At 34.3% G+C, this 22333-nt stretch overlaps 1 protein-coding gene across 1 annotated transcript in view; it reads left to right on the forward strand.

Annotated features, from left to right (window-relative positions):
• Nucleotides 1-22333, forward strand: part of LRP1B (LDL receptor related protein 1B) — a 303637-nt gene that overhangs the window by 57725 nt on the left and 223579 nt on the right. Inside the window, exons 12-14 of the mRNA XM_033229413.1 lie at nucleotides 4068-4184; nucleotides 4299-4418; nucleotides 6136-6255. Of these exons, the coding sequence (XP_033085304.1) occupies nucleotides 4068-4184; nucleotides 4299-4418; nucleotides 6136-6255 (357 nt within the window). The remainder of the gene's footprint in view (nucleotides 1-4067; nucleotides 4185-4298; nucleotides 4419-6135; nucleotides 6256-22333) is intronic.

A 22333-nucleotide genomic window follows, 5' to 3' on the forward strand; every position in this document is an offset into this window, starting at 1 on the left:
TAAGTGAGATCATATGGTACTTGTCTTTCTTTGCCTGGCTGGTATTACATAAAATAACGTCCTCCAGGTTCGTCCATGCTGTCACAAATAACAGGGTTTCCTATTTTAAAATATTGAATATTATTCCCTCATGTATATATACCACATTTTCTTTATTCATTCATCCATTGATGAACGCTGTGGTTGATTTCATATCTTGGTTACTGTGAAGAAAGCTGCAGTGAACAAGTGAATGCAGATAGTGTTACAACATAATGATTTTATTGTCTTTGGTTATACAGCCATACCTTATTTTATTCTGCTGTACTTTACTGTGCTTTGCAGATACTGTATTTTTCACAAATGGAAGGTTTATGGCAATGCTGCATCAATATTGTCTATTGGTGACATTTTTCAACAGCATGTGGTCACTTTGTCTCTCTGTCACTATGTGGTAATTCTCACACTATTTCAATTTTATCATTATTATGATCATACTTGTTATGGTGATATGGTCAGTATTCTTTGATATTACTAATACTATTGTAATTGTTTTGGAACACCACAGACCATACCCATAAAAGACAACAAACTTAATCAATAAATATTGTGTGTGTTCTGGCTGCCTACCAACCCACTATTCCCTCTCTCTCTCCCTCTCCTTGGGCCTCCTTATTCTCTAAGCACAACAATACTAAAATTAGGTCAACTAATAGCCCCACAATGGCTTCTAAGTGTTCCAGCGAAAGGAAGAATTTCACGTCTCTCACTTTAAATCAAAAGCTAGAGATTATTAAGCTTAGTGAGAAAGGCATCTCAAAACACAAGATATATCAAAAGTTATGTTTCTTGTACCACTCAGCAAAATTATGAATGCAAAGGAAAAGTTCTTAAAAGAAAATAAAAATGCTACTGCAGTGAACACATGATCAGACAGTACAGATGACTTCTTGCTAATGTGGAGAAACTTTCAGTGGTCAGGATAGATGAAGTCATCTACAACAGTTCCTTAAGCCAAAGCCTAATCCAGAGCAAGGCCCTACCTAACTCTATTTAATTTTGTACAGTTTTTTTAAACACAATGCCATTGCACACTCAATAGACTATAGTATAGTATAAACATAACTTTTATATGTACTAGGAAACTAAAAAAAAAAATGTATGACATGCTTTATTGTGATATTTGCTTTATTGTGGTGGTCTGGAACTGAACCTCCAATATCTTCTAGGTATGCCTGTATATATCTAGTAGTGGTATTGCTGGATCGTATGGTCACTACGTTTTTAATTTTTTGAGAAACCTGCACACTGTTACCCCAAATAGTAGTACTAATTTACATTTCTGCCAATGAAATACAAGAAAGGCATCCCAAAACACAAGATATACCAAAAGCTGTGCTTCTTGTACCACTCAGCAAAATTATGAATGCAAAGGAAAAGTTCTTAAAAGAAAATAAAAATGCTACTGCAGTGAACACATGATCAGACAGTACGGATGCCTTCTTGTTATTGTGGAGAAACTTTCAGTGGTCAGGATAGGAATTAATAACATATAAATGTTTTCTTTTCTTCACATCATTGCTAACACTTATATTTCTTCTTTTTTTACAATGCCTAACTTAACAGGTATAAGATGATATCTTATTGTGGTTTTATTTGCATTTTCCTGATAATTAGTGATGTTGAGTATTTTTTAATATACCAGTTGGCCATTTGTATAATTTTTTAAAGAAATGCCTATTCAAATCCTCAGCTCATTTTTAAATGAGTTATTTTGTTTTCTTACTGTTGAGTATTCTTTATATATTTTGGATATTAACCCATTAGCACATGTACTGTTTGCAAATATTTTCTTCCGTTTTATAGATTGTCTCTTTATTCTGTTGTTTCTTTTTCTGTACATAAGTTTTTTTTTTAATTTGAAGTAATTCCATTTGTCTGTTTTTGCTTTTGTTGCCTGTGTTTTTAGAGTCATATGCAAAAAGTTTTTACCCACCCTAATGTCGTGGAACTTTCCCTCTATATTTTCTTCTAGTAGTCTTAAATGTTTTTATTGGTTTCATTATCTCTGTGAGCTTTCTTTTAGTATAACAAATAAACATTTACTTGTAGTTGATGGGTCAACAGCTTTGAATATCTGTAGGCATGACACTTTACTTGAGAGTCATGGTGAAGTAGAAAATTGCATGCAAGAGTCTACAGAATGCTTAGATTTCACTTTCGGGTAGATGCATCATCAATACCTGCAAACAATAAGAGCTGCTGGCAATACTTATAACTTCACCTGAGAAGACAGGAAAGTCTCATCCCAGGGTCCCATACTTGCAAACTTACATACTGTTATTTATATAAATGTAGTTAGGAGGGATGCATCAAAATTCTCTGGCATCACAGATTTGTTATAATGTTTCTTATAATATTCTAATACACTTAAGATTATTCTAGAGATAGATTTGAAGGTCAGATGGGCTTCCAAGTTATTTCCAAGCATTCCTTTAATAGTTGCAACCCTTTTTCTGGTGGAGAGTTGTTTTGATAGCAAAGGAGTATTAAAGAAAATTATATACAAAGCAAAATGAAATAGAAGAAAGGCACATGTTTAAAGTATGAGATAATTGTGTCATTCAGTTTAAACATTTAGTATGATTAATTAACAAATGTTATAGATTGGAAGCAAATAACTTTCAACATTTTAGAACTCTTCTATGGAAGCAAACCATATATAGAGTTATTTTTAAAAGAATGTTTAAATTTTTATGTAATATTGTAATTATAAAAGCATAATTTATTTCTCAAAAAAGTTTAAATGCTATTTATTAGTGTTTCAGTCACTGATTTGCGCTGATAAAGATAATGTTAATCTCAAAATCAGTAATGTGCATTAAAATTATTAGTCAAAAGGTAAGTGTTTTATTGCAAACACCATAGTAGATTTGAATTCAGAGTCTGATACTTAAAAGTTGTGCATGCTTAGATGAATTATTCGTATTCAGTAAATTTAGTTTACTCATTGCTAAAATGGTAATGCCAAAATAAGAATGTTATGATGAGATTATATTAGTAACTGTATGTGAAGGGGTCTAGCCCAGTGCCTGACACATAGTAGATCCTCAGCAGATCCTGCCTTATTATTGTTATTCCCAGATAATATGATAAGATAAAATGCATTATCACTTAGGAGTTACTTGTTATAATATATGTATAGTATATAAAATATTTGCCATTTATAAGATATTGTTCTCTTGTATAATAATAGGATTATAGGCATGAATATTGATAAATCTAATTTAAAATGTGATAGATATAGAAAACATTTGCTTTACATTGTGCTAGAGAATATGTATTGTGGGCCAGGTGCAGTGACTCACGTCTGTAATCCTAAAACTTTGGGTGCCCGAGGTGGGGAGATCACCTGAGGTCCAGAATTCGAGACCAGCCTGGCCAACGTGGTGAAACCCCATATCTACTAAAAATGCAAAAAATTAGCCAGGCATGGTGGTGGGTGCCTATAATCCCAGCTACTTGGGAGGCTGAGGCAGTAGAATTACTTAAACATAGGAGACAGAGGTTGTAGTGAGCCAAGATCACACCGCTGCACTCCAGACTGGGCGACAGAGCAAGACTCTGTCTCAGAAGGAAAAAAGAAAAAAAAAAAGAAAAAAAGAAAAGAAAGAATATGTGTTGTGGTCAAATCACACACACCATAGGCCAAGTGATCAAGGAGAAATTATTTCTTAAAAAAATGATATTGGAATAACAGTTTTTGTTACAATAAATTTCATTCTGCAACTTAACCTCTCAATATCACTTCATTAAAATTAGGAGACTTTTGTTTTTTAATTAAAAAAAAATCTTTGTCTGTTATTAATTCTTACCTTCTAAAGTATGGTTTATTAAATGTTTTCTGGAAGCCATCTGAGTTGCTCAAAGCTAAATATTTGAATCTGATAGCTATCGAGATGAGAGACATTCACATTGTGTTCCAGGATATATTTATTATAGTAAATATCTTGAATGCCAGAAAGTCTCTGTTTAAGAAGTTATGAGGTAAGATTGCTATTCCACAATATCTATGCTTTCTCCCCTAGCTGAATTTAAATGTCAGCCAGGCCGATTTCAGTGTGGGACTGGACTCTGTGCTCTACCAGCTTTCATCTGTGATGGAGAGAATGATTGTGGAGACAATTCTGATGAACTCAACTGTGGTAGGTGATTAAATTCCTAACTAATGAACATAAGTTTAATTCTCAACTGATTATGTCTGTGTGATTTAAATTCAGACACATATATTTTTTTTTCCCTCTCTCTCTATGTTCTAGACACACATGTCTGCCTGTCAGGTCAATTCAAGTGTACCAAGAACCAGAAATGTATCCCAGTAAACTTAAGATGTAATGGGCAAGATGACTGTGGTGATGAGGAAGATGAAAGAGACTGTCGTAAGTCAGCTCAACATGCTCTGTCTTGTCTTAACTTTGACTCCTAACTAAAATAAATCTAAAAATTATTACTACATAAATTCATATGATGTAGATAAATTAAAAATAAATTATGGTCAAATAATTAGAAATAGGTGCCAACTGGGATAGAAGCTCTAAACAAAAATAGAGAAAATGAAAATATGGGCACGTTTACTTTAAAATCTACCTGGAAATTATGACAAACATGAACAACATTCATTCATCCACATCATCCTTAAGAGAAACATCAAATACAACATGGCAGTTGATTGTGTTTTTAAATGTGTGCTTGCCGAGTATGCTTGCCCACATTAAGGAGATAAAGGTAATTTACTTCTGTTGATTAATTCGTTTCTTAAAATTAAGTTATTTTTAATTAGAGAGTTTTTTCTCCATGAAATACATGTTGTACTCATGAAGAGACATATAAAATCTGGGTAAAATAGTCTAACAAAAGTTTAAGTTCTACAAAATTCTAAATAATGCTCTATTTAACATATCTTAACAAACTATTTGAAAGAATAATAGTAAAATATTTTGTTTTTTATCATCTCATATTTCCATCTTCCGTCAAAATTCAAATTACATTAAATGGAAGGCAAAACAGTTTATACCATGTACATATATGTGCACATAGGCTGGCATGCACATGCTTGCATACGCACTCACACATTTTCAGATTATGTGAACAATGGAGCACCTGTCAAGTTTCAGGGTTTCAGCAGAACTGCTGTCAGCATTTCTGTCTTGCTGAAGTTTTATTTTATTCCTCTAAAACTTTTTTCAGTAAATAATGTGCAGTCATCCAGCAATTTGATTAAGAGGGTGCATTCAGAATAAAGTCAGTACCAGTTCTTTATGGTTAGCCATTCTAGAAGATGATGCATTGAACTGAGTAGGATTTGTGATGCAGTTTACAGTCTAAGTTGGATGTTCACTTCCCTCAAAAACTCAACACAGGTCAGGCACAGTGGCTCACGCCTGTAATCCCAGCACTTTGGGAGGCCGAGGCAAGTGGATTACCTGAGGTCAGGAGTTCGAGACCAACCTGGCCAACATGGTGAAACCGTGTCTCTAATAAAAATACAAAAATTAACTGGGCACAGTGGTAGGTGCTTATAATCCCAGCTACTCGGGAGATTGAGGCAGGAGAATAGCTTGATCCTGGGAGATGGGGGTTGCAGTGAGCCAAGACCATATCACTGCACTCCAGCCTGGGCAACAGAGCAAGACTCCATATATGTATAAAACTCAACACAATTCCTAGACATTTTGATAACCTTTGTACTTTTTATTTCCTTATTCACTTAATGCCTTCCAATTTTAGTATTTTTGAGTTTACAAAAATGTGTACCTATGAATTATTATTTTTTTCTGGAAGAAGACTTATTTTGAAAGTCCCTGAATTCTTAATTCTTAAAATTAGTGTTCAAATATCTAATCAACAGTTTTTTGAAAACTCTGATATTTATCAGTGTATCACTGCAAAAATATGTTTTCTTTATTTTTACTGGAGAGGATAGCAGGAGTATCTCATAAGAAATTAAAAGTTAAAATTCCTCACCTTCAGAGTCCTATTCATTTAAAGACAATACATTTTTTGATAAACTGTCTTAAACATTTGTCTATAAAATTTGTTTTTAATAAATAAATATGTTCTCCAAAGCTACATTTTAATAGCAGTTTTCTTCCTAAGCTGAAAACAGCTGTTCTCCAGACTATTTCCAGTGTAAGACTACGAAACATTGCATTTCCAAGCTGTGGGTTTGTGATGAGGATCCAGACTGTGCAGATGCATCAGACGAGGCCAACTGCGGTGAGTGTTTGTGACTCAGGGTCTTATCTCTCCGTTTTGGGGTCATCATCTGCAATAACCACAGTGAAGCAAATTTGAACACAATTCTTTTGAAACTAAGGTCTTACCGGAAAAGGTTTTGTCTCTGTGTCCCCAGACTCATAAAAACTTAGGTTAGCTACTTTACAAAAAGCCTGGAGTGATAAGATGGAATAGTAAGTATTCCTTAATATAACCCAGAACTTTATAAAAGATAGACTAAAGAGGTAGAATAAAACCATTATTTTCTTATATTAGAGTGTGAACATGCTAGCATTAGTATTTAGTGAATAGAAATAAGGAAACACTATATTCACATCATTCTGGAATTCATTTTTTTTGCTTAAATCCCTAAGATTCTGTAGTTATTCAATGATTATTGTATGTCATTCTTTAATAGAATACAGTGTGAAAAAAGATAATAAAAAGCATCTGTTCTGTATTAGTAGATGACAGTGATCATTTAAGCCAGCATTTGCTTTTGAAACATTAATATTTTCACTTAATTTTAGTTACAATAATTTCTTCATTGACATTGCAGAAATGGAGAATATATTTATTTTGTTTAATGTATTTGATTCTATCTTAAAACTGTTAACACTGAGACAGAAATCAAGAGTATTTGCCATGTGTAATTCATTTTATTAGCATTTATTAACATTAATTGAGCCTGTTCTGTAGACAAATATGCCAATTTGGCATTGTTGGGTAAGCAAAAAGCATTTCATCTAGCAATTGATTAGAAAAGACAAAGTTTGTCCAAACTGGATAGGACTCCCAGACTTCATAGAAGTGTGTTAAATGCATTTGCTAGATTCCACAGTACTTTCATTGAACTTTTATGGGGAAAATGAAAATAATGGAAAACCTTTAAGTGCTCTGAAATTTCATTTATTTTGAACAACACTTATGAGCTACATGTATAAGTGCTGGCAATAATAACATGTCTTTAAGTGATTTTCCTAATACTATCTTCTTATAATTGGGTCTTTAGAATATGCAAACAGCATAGCTTACCACAATATCATAAAACTACCATTTACCACTTTGTAGAATCGGTTTTCATAATTACTTCACAAAGCCTCAAACTGCATTCATCACCAATTTGTCCATAGCAATTATCAAGGACTTTTGTGGGCTAGTTTATATTACTGGCTAGTTTGCTCTGTTGTCTTTTGCATTTTCACTTACCACACAAAAATGGAATGATGACTTGTTAACTCTGAACAATTTCTGGACTGGAGTGTTATTTCTGTATTTTCCTCTCCTTCCTTTTCCTCACTTTAGCATGATTTATCTCTGTTTTGGTAGATTATATGCTTCAAATAGATTATCATCAATCACCTTAGTAACAACAATACCGAATATTTAGTTGATGGTAACCATACGGCCCGAGAAATATATTAAACGCTTTAGAGTGATTATCTTACTTAATCTCTTTATTACTCCTATTTCATTGGTAAGGAAAGTGGGCAAAAAGAGGTTCTGTAATTTGTCTAAGGTCCTACAGCTAGCAAGTCCTGTAACTGGGATGTGACTCTAGGGTTATTGGAAACCAAAGCATCTGCTTTGAACCTCTGTGGCTACAGCATAAATACACTTCATTCTTTCCATATGAAGAGAAAAATATATTTAAATGTTTTCAGTAGTGAAGTTGTATAGGATTCTCCCAGCCACTAGTATTGCTGTAAGTTCCCGACCAGTGTACACACACACACACACACACGGGGGGCAAGGATGGAGGGTTGTCATCTGATTTGAGTTATACAATTTTAGTGTGCACAGGTGCTAATTAATGTAAAGAAAATTCTATGTCATACCTTAGTACAGCATTTCATGCCCCTTATTTTTGAAAGGGATAAGTGGCCACCTTGTTTCTTTTTGTCCTCAATAAATATAGAAATGTTACAGATTTAGGCTAATTCTTTAACACTCCCTGGGATGATTCTCCTTCTGGTGTTTTTATTGAATGGGAAAGAAACATAACACTTTGCAAAGGTCCACTGTGTCATGCCAAGTCCTTATCGTCTGACTCAGTTATGTGTCCTTATGTCTAAGAACCGCTCTTGTCTAGAAGCATGGGTGTCTTTCACTATTTCATAGGTCCCATGTCCTCAGGACTTAGCAGGATGTAGAGTAGGATTGCATTAAGTGTGGGATGAGTGCGTAACCTATTCCCTCTTGCAGGATCTCTATTTAGAATCCATTTTTATTTCAGTTTGTGTCCACAGTTTTCTTAACCCGTGCTATGTTTAAGAGGAGATTCTATTATGCTCTTGAAGTTCACCTAGTTGTTATCTCTTACTTCTCAGCACCGATATTTGTATTTATCTATAGTTCCATTATCAATAGGATTATTTCATTTCTAAAGTCTGAACATTGTAATTTGTTCTACCTTGACATATTCTAATTTAAACAATTTGTTTTGTTTTTATTTAAATTATGTAAAGAAAGCAATATAGAAGCAAGAGAGCGAGAGAAGCACTATGAAAAAAATGAAGCAGAGTAACTTAACACATACAAAATACATGTATAGTGTAGGGAATTAATCATTGTAAATATTTTTTAAATTCTATATTTATATTTACTGAAATACCATGTTTATTGAATTTAACCTGGTATAATTGGGTCTATGAGTACTCACAATTTTAACAACAAATGTTCAATCTATGAAAAAATTGTATGCTAATGTATAATTTAAGGAGACTTTGAATAGATGTAAATTCAATATAGTATAGGAGACCAGGGTTAATAATTTAGTCTTGGTGAAACTTTGGATATAAATTTTAAAAATTAAATTAACTATATAACTTCCCATTTTATTAACGCCTAGTTTTTGAGATGGCTGAATTTATGAATCTGTAAAAATGTACATTTGGCACATTTGGATTAAATTATTAAAGGTCTTTAAAGAACATCTTGGAGCTCTATTTTTGCCTGAGTAAGAATTTAAATCTATGCTAGCCTCGTGTTCATGACAAGATAGTTAAAATTCATTTTGTGAGTTGTTAATAGTTTGTATAAAATCAATTCTATTTGCTCGAAGGTGTCTGCTCTTTTAAATTTTATACCAAGGGAAAAACAAGTTTTTAAAAATGTACATAAATACAATTATATTAGACTGTGGAGGCTGAATGCTCTTGTAGGGCTGTTACACTGTTTATTACAATCTTGGGCAAACACCAGGTTTGAATGCCTGACCAAAATAAGTAGAATATCCCAATTGTAGCAGCTCCAGAATATTTATTTGGAATTTCAACTTCAAACTTTCTTCACCTTCAGCCTACTCTATTCTATTTCAAGAACTAATAGAGGATTTAAGAATTTGACAGACTATACTAGAATCACACGTCTGCTTAGTAATCAGAGTTGAAACTTTTCTAAAATTTAACTCATAAGATGGTGTTAGAATCTGGATCTTTCTATTATGTTCTCTCTCCCCAGTTTACAGTTTAGATTCTTTTACATTCTCAGTGCCTCTAAAATATTTTCTCTTTTTATCAGCTATTTTCTGTTTGGTCTCTAGTGGTCAACTCTGCACTCATACCCCATCTTTCTAGCACCCACTGTTGCTCTGCCATATGACTCCTCTCTGTCGTCTTGCTTTCTGCTTATTTTCCTGCATCCTTTAATCTAATCTAGAATTCTGAGTTTTCAAAAAAGACTCTTGCCTCTAAGTTGATTCAACCTCATTTGCTGCTTTTGTGCAATCTCAGTTTATAACTTGCTGTTTGGCTAATGATCTTTAATTAATGTGTTAGCTATAATCACACTAACTAGAGCTCGTGAAGAGAACTTGAACTTTTTACAGTGTCTTTGTATCTTCTGCAACCTGGCTTTCCCAACATGACACTGAAAACGTTCAACCAAAAAGACAGAACCTATCAACATGTGCTTTTATTTTCCTTTAAATACGTGATCAGGGAATTTGAAACTCACTACTCAAGCTACAATTATAAGCTATAAGCTTGCATTTATAAGTTATAAGCTATAGTTCTAAGCTTATAAGCTACAGTTATAAGCTATACAGTTATAAGCTATACAGTTATAGCTATAAACTATAAGTACTCTATTACCTTATAACTGTTTTTATAAAGTTAAAGCAAGTACATGTTAAATTATAAAATATTTCAGACTGGGAGTGGTGGCTCATGCCTGTAATCCTGGCACTTTGGGAGGCCAGGGCGGGAGGATTGCTTGAGTCAACGAGTTCAAGACCAGCCTGGGCATCATAGTGAGATCCCATCTCTACAGAAAAAAATATATATATTTAAAAATTTGCACCTGTAGTGTCAGCTCCTCTGGAGGCTGAGGCTGGAGGGTCGGTTAAACCCAGGAGATTGAGGCTGCAGTGAACCATATTATACCACTGTACTGTAGCTTAGGTGACAGAGACAGACCCTATCTCAGAAAAAAAAAAAAAAAAATTCACACATATAGACTTGTTATATAACAAGTATCATGTTATGTAAGTTATATAACAAGTATCATGTACTATTTTTAATAGTTTTTAAAATTTGGTATAAGATATCTCTTTTAATACATTTAAATTTCTACAATAACACTAAAATCCTACTCTTCCCTTCCCCGTTCTTCTTCCCATTCTCCTGAAGTGATCATGTATTATTCGCATTTATTATTTTTTACTTGTACTATATAATTATACAACTATGTAAATATGCATATATAAAATCAATATATAATATGTAGATGTACTTTGTGAATATACTTCTATTTAGAATAACATTTAGAAATTGTTTGTTCCATGGTTTCAAGATAACTTTTGGAGGAAAGCTTCATGCTTTTATATACAGTAAAGATAATGTGCTTAAATTTTATATCTTGGAAAATGGTCCACACTTACAAATATTTTGTTAAGACATCTGTGTAGTATTTTTAATCAGTATTTCCCAAATTTAAATGTAGGTTATAAATATATGTACTATATTTTGACTAGCAAACAGATGATCTGAACATCCTCAGTGCCTCTATCCTGTGTGGCTGTGACTTGTGAATGAAGCGGGTATGCTGGGGGGTGTTGTTGAGGGAGGCTGCTGGGAGACAGATTTTGAATTTTCTAACATATGGTATCACAGTATCTCTCTATCTAGATATTTAGGAGCATGGGATTATGTGCCTTCCTGTTAGCAGCTGGAAAGCAGAAAGGGCCTCCTATCCACACAATCTCTGGAAACTCATTCGTCTCTGATGGGGGTTGGTCTGATCTTCACTCTGTGCTCTAATCTGACGGTGAAGTGCAGGCATCCTCACTCACTGTGGGTTTCGCTGTCTTCAAGTCTTTATTCTTGATGAGCCGCTGCTTAATCTTATGTTGCTGTTGATATATGACACTCTGAGCCAAGATCCTTACAGAAGCACATGATCCTGTAAACCTCCTAGGTCCTGTGAGGAGCCAGGAGTAATGCCTCAAGCTTATACTTCTAACTTCTACCCATTTTTAATATCACAAAATGACTCCTAAATGTTTAAAAATGTTGTGTGCATCCACTACTGTTTCTCCTAGAAGCTGGCCTTTTCCCATGATAAATCCAGGTGAGTGTGACACTTATCTTTCCAGTGTCTTGGTCCATCCCATATCAATCTGAGAGCTGCCCTGATGTCTTGAGAATATGTGCAACTGATCTTTCTACAACTTCTTTTTTTCCTTTTCACAATCTCTCAGGATCCAGAAGGGAACTTTACATTTTCTACCTGCCTGAAAAAAACTTCTGGTTAATATCTTACTCATTGCTGAGATGACACTTTCTCTACTTCTCACACTGGCAATTAAAAAAAAAAAAAAAAAAAAAAAAAAAAAAAAAAAAAAAAAAAAAAAGCCTGTGGGGCAGTATAATATAGGAGAGATAGAAATGAAAACCATATTGTTTTACTGCTTTCCATTTCTTGGCATTCTATACTTATTTGATCCCAGATGAATTGTAAAATAGCAGTTAATGACATTCTATGGAATCACTATTTCTCAGGATGTACTTTGAACATTTTGTCTGGTAGGTATGTGTGACTGGTATCTGTTGATTGATTTTCAATCTAATTCTAAAACTTTTAAAAAATAATTGCATAGCTCTATCTTGCTTCTTTGAAATCATGATGTGTACATATGCTATTATCTTTTCTAATGGAAGCTTTGAAACATAATTTAACTTCTGTTATATTTCTAAACTTTTAAAGTAGTTGTAATGAAAATAAGTATATTTTTCTACAAACTTGGTAGTGTGGGGAACTTATTTTCTATGTGTAAAGCAGCTTCTGTTAATTCAGTAAGTTGTTTTTGTAGTATTATTAGATCACTATATTTTATGGTAATTTTTTGATATATCATGTGTTTTTCTTTCACCCATTTATTTGTTTTGCTAAATTTATTCTTTTCCTCTTTTGTGCTAATGATTTTTTGTATGTGTGAATGTATTTGTGTATGCATATTTTGCTGCGAGAGAGAGGGAGAGAAAAAAAGAGAGAAAGGAAGAGAGTGTGTATGTGAGAGAGAGCCCACATGATAGCATTTATTTTGCATTGAAATGTTTTGGTTCTAATAGAACCCTTGAAGGAGAGCCGAGCCATATGAATGGGACCAGGAAATTGTCTTCTAGCTTTTATAGGAAAAAATGAATGACCTATATGGGAGTCACTAAATAATCTAAGTGGAATGAATACATTAAGTTTTTTCATAGCTTTTATCCAATGACTTTGGTAACTTTTGTGCATTGACTCTCCACCAAAAGGAGGTGCAATTATTTCTTGATATTTCTTTCTTTTCTTTTCTTTTCCCTCCCTCCCTCCCTCCCTCCCTCCCTCCCTCCCTCCCTCTCTCTCTCTCTCTCTCTCTCTCTCTCTCTTTCTTTCTTTCTGTCTTAACAATAACAGGGAACTGTGAAATTATAATTTTGTTGAACAAAGCTAAAAAGGAGCCTACACAATGAGTCAGGACGCATGCCAAATATTCTGGACTCTGGATTGATCTATAGCAAAAGCCATAAGAGAAATAAGTTTTTGCCCAGTGGGAATTATAATTGAGTTTAAAAAGAAGGGAAATGCCATATTTGCTTTAATAAGAAATCTAAATTGATGCAGTTGAACTTTTTAAAAGGAATTGAGTCAGGAATTTAATAATATTCTGTTATATTTTTGTTTGAAAAACTCATCTTTGTAATGCAGCTTTTCTCATCCTTTGCCAAGTATATTCAGTTCTCTAAAACTACAAAATAACACATGCATATATATAAAACTAGTTGCAGATTTTTAGCAGTATGTGAAAAAAAAGAGTTAAATACTTTATTGAAAAAATATGTAAGAAATATAGAGATTTAAAAGTTCTATCTCTTTGGGCCTACCTTTGGAACAAAAATATTTGTCTTTGTTTTAGATTATAAGCTTTTGTTTTGCAGATTCTGTTGAAGTATCTTTTGGGCTGGGAATTTCCATGGAGAATACTCTACCATTTGTAATTTTAGGTATTACTCAGTTTTGCTTAGTACTATGCCTATATGATTGATTATGCTTTGTGTTAGTGTTCAAAAATAAGTGTAATGAAAGATTCTAATGTTTTTCTCAACACCAATATCTAGTAATTCATCATCTGTAGAAAATATATATTTTTTACCACTTTAAAAAACCTTACACTTAATGCTTATATGTTAACATCAGTTTGAAGATCCAAATGGTGTTAGATTTCGCTATGAAAAAGGCTATTTTCAGCCATTAACACTTGGACATAATATGATAATGATAACAAAAGACATGTTGTGGTTATTACTGTGGCATTTATTGGCTTTGTGATTTGAGTATACTAAACAGAGGGGTATAGTTGATGATTCTGATGTCCAATCAGTCTTAAATTTAATGCTTAGAATTCAAGCCTTCTGGCTTATGTTTTTCGTATAATTAGGCCACCAGTCATGTGCTCAGTGTTCAGGTGGAAAATAATGAAAGTAGGGAGTGAAGTGATGCATAATTTAGTTTTAAAATAACTATCACCTCTTGTCGGGCAACTGATGTCAGAGTAAGTTACTATAGATTCTTATTATCCTTTGAAATACTAACTCTCTAATTAATATTTTTATTTCTCCAAAATCTTGAGAGAAATTATTTAAAAAGTCCTCAGAAATCTTCATAAGAAATTGTCTTTGATCAAAAGTAGAAGTTACTGGAAAACTATTATTCGGCCGGTGCAGTGGCTCACACCTGTAATCCCAGCACTTTGGGAGGCTGAAGTGGGTGGATCACCTGATGTCAGGAGTTCAAGACCAGCCTGGCCAACATGGTGAAACCCATCTGTACTAAAAATACAAAACTTAGCCGGGCACGGTGGCACTCACCTGTAATCCCATTTACTCGGAAGGCTGAGGCAGGAGAATCGTTTGAACCCGGGAGGCGGAGGTTGCAGTGAGCGGAGATCGCACTACTGCGTTCCAGCCTGGGTGACAGAGTGAAATTCCGTCTCAAAAAAAAAAAAAAAAGGAAAAGAAAAGAAAGGAAGAAAACTATTATTATTCAAGCCCACAGAAATAGAGAACAGATCTTCCCTGAGACCTAAGCTTTCTCACCCCCGTGGACCAGATAGTGCATATGATTGATTGCACTTCCCTTCTCAATTCTATGTCCTAAGACAGAGACACACACCCAGTATTTAAATGTTCCTTTTTGATATACCCTTGCATTTTGACTGGTATTTGAGGGAAAGAAAAAAAAAAAAAAAAAACAGAAGAAACACGAAGTGATACTATTTATTGAAATTAAAGTAGTTCTAATGTTTTTCAAAACTATATTTTGATTAATAGTATTTATAGTACATGAACTGTATATTTTACTCAGGCAATCAGGTCTGTAATTTAAACTTATAATTTATATTTAATCTAAATTAATAAAAAGTTACAGAATATGTGCATATGTACAATAATGTTTTATTAGTCATTTTGTTGTAAGTGTAAATATAAAATATAAAGTAAATGCATATTGTTTTAGTTCAGTAAGATCAATTCTTTAGAAGTGTTGTACTAACAATTAGTATTAAATGCTGAGTGGCAGGCTCAATGAAAACTCCATATCAGAACTGTGGAAATTTATTTTTAAATATTAGAAATTATTTACCATAATTTTTTAATTAATTGAACTATTGAAAGTATAACATCTATCAGGCACAGTGGCTCACGCTTGTAATTCCAGCACTTTGGGAGGCCGAAGTGGGCAGATCACCTGATGTCAGGAGTTCAAGACCAGCCTGGTCAACATGGCAAAACCCCATCTCTACTAAAAATACAAAAATTCGCTGGATGTGGTGATGTGCGCCTATAATCCAAGCTATTTGGGAGACTGAGACTGGAGAATTGTTGAACCCAGGAGGCAGTGGTTGCAGTGAGCCAAGATTGCACCACTGCACTCCAGTTGGGGCAACAGAGCAAGACTCTGTCTCAAAAAAAAAAAAAATATATATATATATATATATATATAACATCTAATCTGTTTCAACTTGTTGGAGACACTTCTAAAGTTTTAATCTAATTTCTTCTATTACCAAGTAAATTGTATTGACAAAAATGTAACACTTAGTAGCATATATGGCTTTAGGATTTTCATTCTGAACATTATTAGATTAAAAGTTTTAAATCAAGTGTAGAATCTGTTTCTATTTTAATCTTCTTGGTAATTAGTTTCTGAATCCCAACTACAAAATGTAGTCAGGAAATCCAATATATCACCTAATTTCAGTTAATCATGGTTTTGCTATATAAAGATCACACAGGCATGTCTGTCAGCCATTGTATCTGTGTATCAGGATGTTAGATAACTTACATGAATATTTCTAGCTGTTTCTTAAAATTGTCCACAGATGAGGGGTTGCTGGAATACTTTGTAAATCTCTATGCTAGAAGTTCTTCGGATTAACTTAATGCTGTTGGAATTAGTATACACCCAGTCCTATAATGAGTTCTACTTCAGGAAGCAGATTGTTAGGGACAACTGTCCAGTTCCTCAGTGTGGTGTTTGTAATCTCCAAAGCACAAGATTCTTGATACAAACAGGCTCTGAGCAGTAAAAACTGGCTAGCTATTAGGAAATCACAGAGGCACAAGAAACTACCTCCAGAAATCATAAAGCTCTTTATGGACTCAGAACTCTGATTATTTGGTTAGTTTCTTTTGAGAAAATGATATTTCATTGAGTCAGAAAAAAGAAAATTGATAATTACTACATACAATATAAGCAAATATATACATATTTTTTCTTTCAGAATTCACCATGTCAATTTTTGTAATGTCCAAGTACAAATTATGTCAGCTTAGCTTGTCAAATGATTCTTAAAATTAATATTGGGAATACGTCATTTCAAAGCCAGGTATTACAAATGGGAAACTGAAGAACTACACACAAGGTTGAATGTCAAGGCACTCTCAAGCCAGAGCCTCCTGTTCTTGGCAGAGGAAGCATCAAGCACTTTAACATTTCAGGATGCTATCAATGTATCCCAGAACAATGGGCTCAGTTTGTATTATCTGTTTTCTTTAATATTCTATTTGTATAATTGATTTTTAATTTGTATAATTTTTTTATTTAACAAATTAATGAACACCTGAAAATATTAAGCCATTTTATTAGTAACTCCAGGAATCTAAAGAAGTTGAATTTCCCAAATAATAGTTTTGAAAGCTTATTAAGTGCTATGTATTAGGCTGTGTGCCTTATGTGGATGATCATATAAGTATAAAATATTATTTAATCCTCACAACAACCTATGAGAGCTACACTGTTATTATTCCTATTTCATAGTTAAGGAGATAAAGCTCAGGGAGTGTGAGTTCTCTCATTGTCACCCAGATAGAAAATGGGTGAACAGGGATGGGCACGGTAGCTCACTCCTGTAATCCCAGCACTTTGGGGGGTCAAAGCAGGATCACGAGGTCAGGAGTTCGAGACCAGCCTGGCCAACATGGTGAAATCCCATCTCTACTAAAAATACAAAAATTAGCTGGGTGTGGTTGTGGGCACCTTTAATCCCAGCTACTCAGGAGGCTGAGGCAGGAGAATCTCTTGAACCCAAGAGACAGAAGTTACAGTGAGCAGTGAGCTTAGATCGTGCCACTGCACTCCAGCCTGGACAACAAGAGCGAGATTCTGTCTCGGGTGGGGGAGGTGGGGAAAGAAAGTGGGTGAACAGATAATTGAATCAGTGGGATCTGGCTCCAGACCCATACCCAACCGTTACTCAATACAGCTTCTTTGACCTGTTATAGTTTGTAATTAGGCAGAGAAGTAAGACACTGATAAAAAATATTGGAATAGGTAATTTTTTGTTTGTTTGTTTTTGAGACAGAGTCTGGCTCTGTTGTCCAGGCTGGAGTGCAGTGGCACGATCTCGATTTTGGCTCACTACAAGCTCCACCTCCCGGATTCACGCCGTTCTCCTGCCTCAGCCTCCCGAATAGCTGGGACTACAGGCACCTGCCACCACGCCTGGCTAATTTTTTGTATTTTTAGTAGAGACGAGGTTTCATGGAATAGGTAATTTTTATCAGAAAAATATGTATTTAAATGATCTTAAAAGTATTATCTGTTGTCACTAACAGTGAGTGAGGAGGCATAGGATGAGCAAGATAGGGGTACAGTATCTATAGACCTTTGAGAGCAATGATAAACCAATTGAAAGTCAGTCTGCTTTTCAATCTCATAAACCTGCCAATGGCAATTCTAAGCATAGTTACTGATTAAAAAAAAAAAAAAAAAAAAAAAAACCCTCCTTCCAAGGCCAGTCCAAGGATTATAATAGAAAATAGAAATCTAGTGCCTTACCTTAGAGATAAAAATAAATACAATAAAACAAGCAATGTTATGAAATTCTACTTTAAAACAATTCTAATTTGACATCAGCCTACCAAAACCCAGCTCTTTGTTAAAAACGGAAATTAGTTAAGTGTCAGAAAACCCCTCTTTACCCTTGACTGAACTTTTCAAAAGGCAACAAAGAGGAAGAATGAAAGAGAATTGACCAGTTCAAAACTTTCTCATGAGCCCTTCAAGGTGATCTAGCACCTTGTTCACACACTCTTTGAACTATCTGGTGCATTGTGTGATCCACAGCTTTCCATCTGTGTCATGCATGATACACTTTTGAAAACATTGTCTTCTTCAATATGAACTATGACAGCAGCACATGTACTCTGAAGGAATTCCACTCCCTGCAGGATTCCAAGATGATCTCAGTTTATACGTTGGTACTGAAAGTTTTTGGAGATCATCATCTATTAAAAAATGTCTATAACTTTTCTTCAGTATTGCACTTTATGAGTGGTCATGAATTTTCTATAAGCATGGTGAGGTTTCCTGGAAAAGTAGAATTTTCTGTGATACATTTAGGCCACATTTGAGAAGAATTTTAAATACTTCATTTTTAAAATTTTTTTGGATTAATTTTTTATCTGGAAAAACTGTTCATATAATTTTGACTGGATAAAAGGATCTATGCCAAATTGTCTTTTTTAAAGGAAGCCATCCCCACTCACTGCTTCTTCCTGATCTGTTTCTTGATTTTAAAATTCAGGTCCTAGTAAATAATTCCACAATGAATATGTTTCAGATTTTGTCACTCCGGACTAAAACATGTGAGTCTCCAAGGTCAACCTTCTACTGGGTTGAACCCATTGCGGACAAAAATGGTGTTATTCATTTTGGAATACGGTAGATGTTGAGTAAACATTATTGATTAACAGAATGAATTAATATAAATACAGTTTTAATTTTTAGATTATGTAGTTTCTGTTTCCTGAAAACTTTTCTAGTGATATTAGTGATATTATGTCTTTCAGGGCATAAATATTTTATTGATTTTGTATATGTAAGTGGCTCGAGGTTTCTGTTACATTTCTTGATGATGTCTAAATTACTGTATGTATATATATATTTCACTGTAGGTACATACTAGGAATATTTTTGGGGAATAGATACATTCCTCAAGCTCTAGCTCTAGCTCTATGTGTTATACAAGTTATTTAAGGAACTGTAATAGTGCTTTTAAAAATGATGCCTGCATTGTTTTTATCTAAAATTCCTCCCAATATAAGCAAAGAGTAAACAATACTGGGGATGCATTAGTAGAGATAATCAATTCTAGAATTATTGTTATAAATTATTCTTTTTAATTTGGGATGAATAAGTAATTATTAAACAGATTAAAATATGAGTGACTATTAAGAAGAGAACCTCTGTTCATTCTAATAATACTTAGTATGCTTTCAATAGCTCTGCCATGCAGAAATGAAGTTTATTGACAGTGTGATTTGCTCCAATGTAGTGAAAATTTTTAGTAGAAAAAGCTTTCCTTTTTTTGTCTTATTTTATGAAACTTGACCACTGAGCTTGTATTGTCTAGATTTTTTGTGGGGGAGATACAGTTAAATGTTGGCACTAAATGCTGTGTTGGTTGGCAGTGAAACAAATGTAAGAAATGAGCGTACTAAAAATTCTAGTTTAGAATAAATAAACCCACAGCAATTACATGCGATTCCATTGGCTAATGGTATGTCCGTCATCCAAGAGCTACTGGTGTAAGGTGAAGGCCAGCCTTAAATTCCAGAGCTTTTTTCATGCTATTCAATTTTCACAGCTGGAATTTACTGCTTCTTGATATTGCAAAATTATTCATCCACTTGGTTTTGTTTTTTGGCTCAATGTTGTGACTCAGTAATTTTCAGCATCTTCCTGACAGATGGAAAGTGATCACTAACCATCTTGCTGAATTAACATATATTGCATTTCTAAGCCACAATAAAAGGCAAGACTGAAAATGTCAAATCCACACCTTTCCATCTACAGTATGTATATTCTTATAAAGTTCACTGAATGTTTGTGTAGAAATGGTCAATGGAGGGCATCAGGTTAAAGTAGAGCCACATCTATCATCCCTGATCTAAACAAGCAAACAAATAAACAACTACTGCTCTTTTATGTCTAGATAAGAATCCTCATGCTCTAATTTAAGCCTGGTTTCTTCTTTTTATCCTTCTCAATAGAAATTGTAAATAACCGCCGGGCACGGTGGCTCACGCCTGTAATCCCAGCTCTCAGGGAGGCAGAGGCAGGAGGATAGCTTGATCCCAGGAGTTCGAGACCTGCCTGGGTAATATAGCGAGACCCCGTTCTCCACAAAAAGGAGAAAAAAAAAATTGTAAATAACCTAACATTATCCTTTGCATAAAGGTACTTTGTTTAAGGACTCTCAAATTAAATTCTTTCATCACCTTTTGGCCAGTTTATTCCATTTTCCTTAATCTCTTCTTATGGGTTATATCTTCCATTCCGTTAATCAGCTTGATATCTCTCCCCTGAAACCTTCCCAAGTTATATGCTTTAGTTGTGACCTATGGAAAATAATGCGGCATATTTAGTCATATAATGTGCTAAAAATCTCACTGTTCTCCACTGCTGTATGCCTGCTTTTGTACTATAACATCATATTTGATTAAAAGCAAATAAAACCAGTGTTCACACTGTTGGTCCAAAGTCAACTTCTATGACACCGTCTTATCCCCAGTTTTAGAAATTTTACATACCTTCTACCAGATTTTTGGTGTCATATATTTATGGACTGCTTTCATGTTGCCCTTTTAAAGGATCAAATACCTCTTTTGTTAAGTTCCAGAAAACAGGTTCTATGTGTCTTCTATTCTCCAATATGTCCCCACTATCTAGTACAGAATCTGGCCCAGATAAATATTTGAGGAGTGAAGAAAAGAAATAGCATTTTATTTTTTGTGTCTGTACTACATTCCCTCCTAATCATTTCAGTATTTTGTGCTTGATTAGTGTACAAAATTGTCTTATGTTGTAAGAAGGCTTTACTATATAGACCCACTGACAGTTGTATCCGACCTGTATACTGAGTCGTCCCTTCATCCCTTCGTCTGCAGGATGGAGACGGTGATGCGGCAGGGCACTGGGCAGTTTCAGGAGAAGATCCATAAGCTCAAGAGTTACTAGAAGCAGAGCTCGATTCTTGATTTTGGACCTTTAATAATTGGGTAGACTTCTTCAGTTCTTCACTATTTCTTCATTCGCAAACGGGTGTCATAGTTTTGGCCTTAGAAAGCTGAGGAGAGATTTTAAAGAAAGAAAGTTATAGGAGTCCTTAACACATATTAGACCCTAAATTTATGTTTTGTCTATTTCTTGAGCATTTTTCTCAATACTTAGCATTGATATGGACCCAAACACCCACTTACACACACTGTAATGGAGAGAGAAGGGGACAAATAGTAAATTTTTTAAAAGAACATGGTATTTTAAGACAAATAATAGAATTATTTTGTGAAATCTTGCATTTCTTGTCAGGAAAGGGGGAATTACATAATCAGAGTCAGCGAGAAAAAAATGTGTTCAGTATAATAATTAATGTTAAAGGACATTAGTGACCAGTATAAATCTTCCAGTCTATATTACATAGTTTCCACAAAACCATAGCATCAGAATTCTGTATAATCAGCGTGTTTATGCATTCTTTTGTTTAACAACTTTATTGATATATAATTGACATACAGGAAACCACACGTATTTATTTTTATTTATTTGTTTTTTTGAGACAGTCTTACTTTGTCGCCCAGGCTAGAATGCAGTGGTGCAGTCTTGGCTCACTGCAGTCTCTGCCTCCTGGATTCAAGAGACCCTCCTGCCTCAGCCTCTGGAGTAGATGGACTACAGACATGTGCCACCATCCCCAGCTAATTTTTGTATTTTTAGTAGATATGGGATTTCACCGTGTTGGCCAGGAATTCCAGACCTCAGGTGATCCATCCACCTTGGCCTCTGAAAGTGCTGAGATTATAGGCATGAGACACCGCACCCGGCCCAGGAAACCACACATATTTAAAATGTACCATTTGATAAGTTTTAAAAGTTGTATATACCCATGAAACCCTCTACACAATCAAGATAATGGACATATTTATCATCTCTAGCAATTTCCCTCCCACTGCTTCCTGCACCCCTGCCTCCACAGGTAACCACTTAATTGCTTGAAGTCACTATAGATTAGTGTGCATTTACAAGTCATACAACA

Source organism: Trachypithecus francoisi, unplaced genomic scaffold, assembly GCF_009764315.1.
Source record: "Trachypithecus francoisi isolate TF-2019V2 unplaced genomic scaffold, Tfra_2.0 Lachesis_group13, whole genome shotgun sequence".
Lineage (NCBI taxonomy): Eukaryota > Metazoa > Chordata > Mammalia > Primates > Cercopithecidae > Trachypithecus > Trachypithecus francoisi.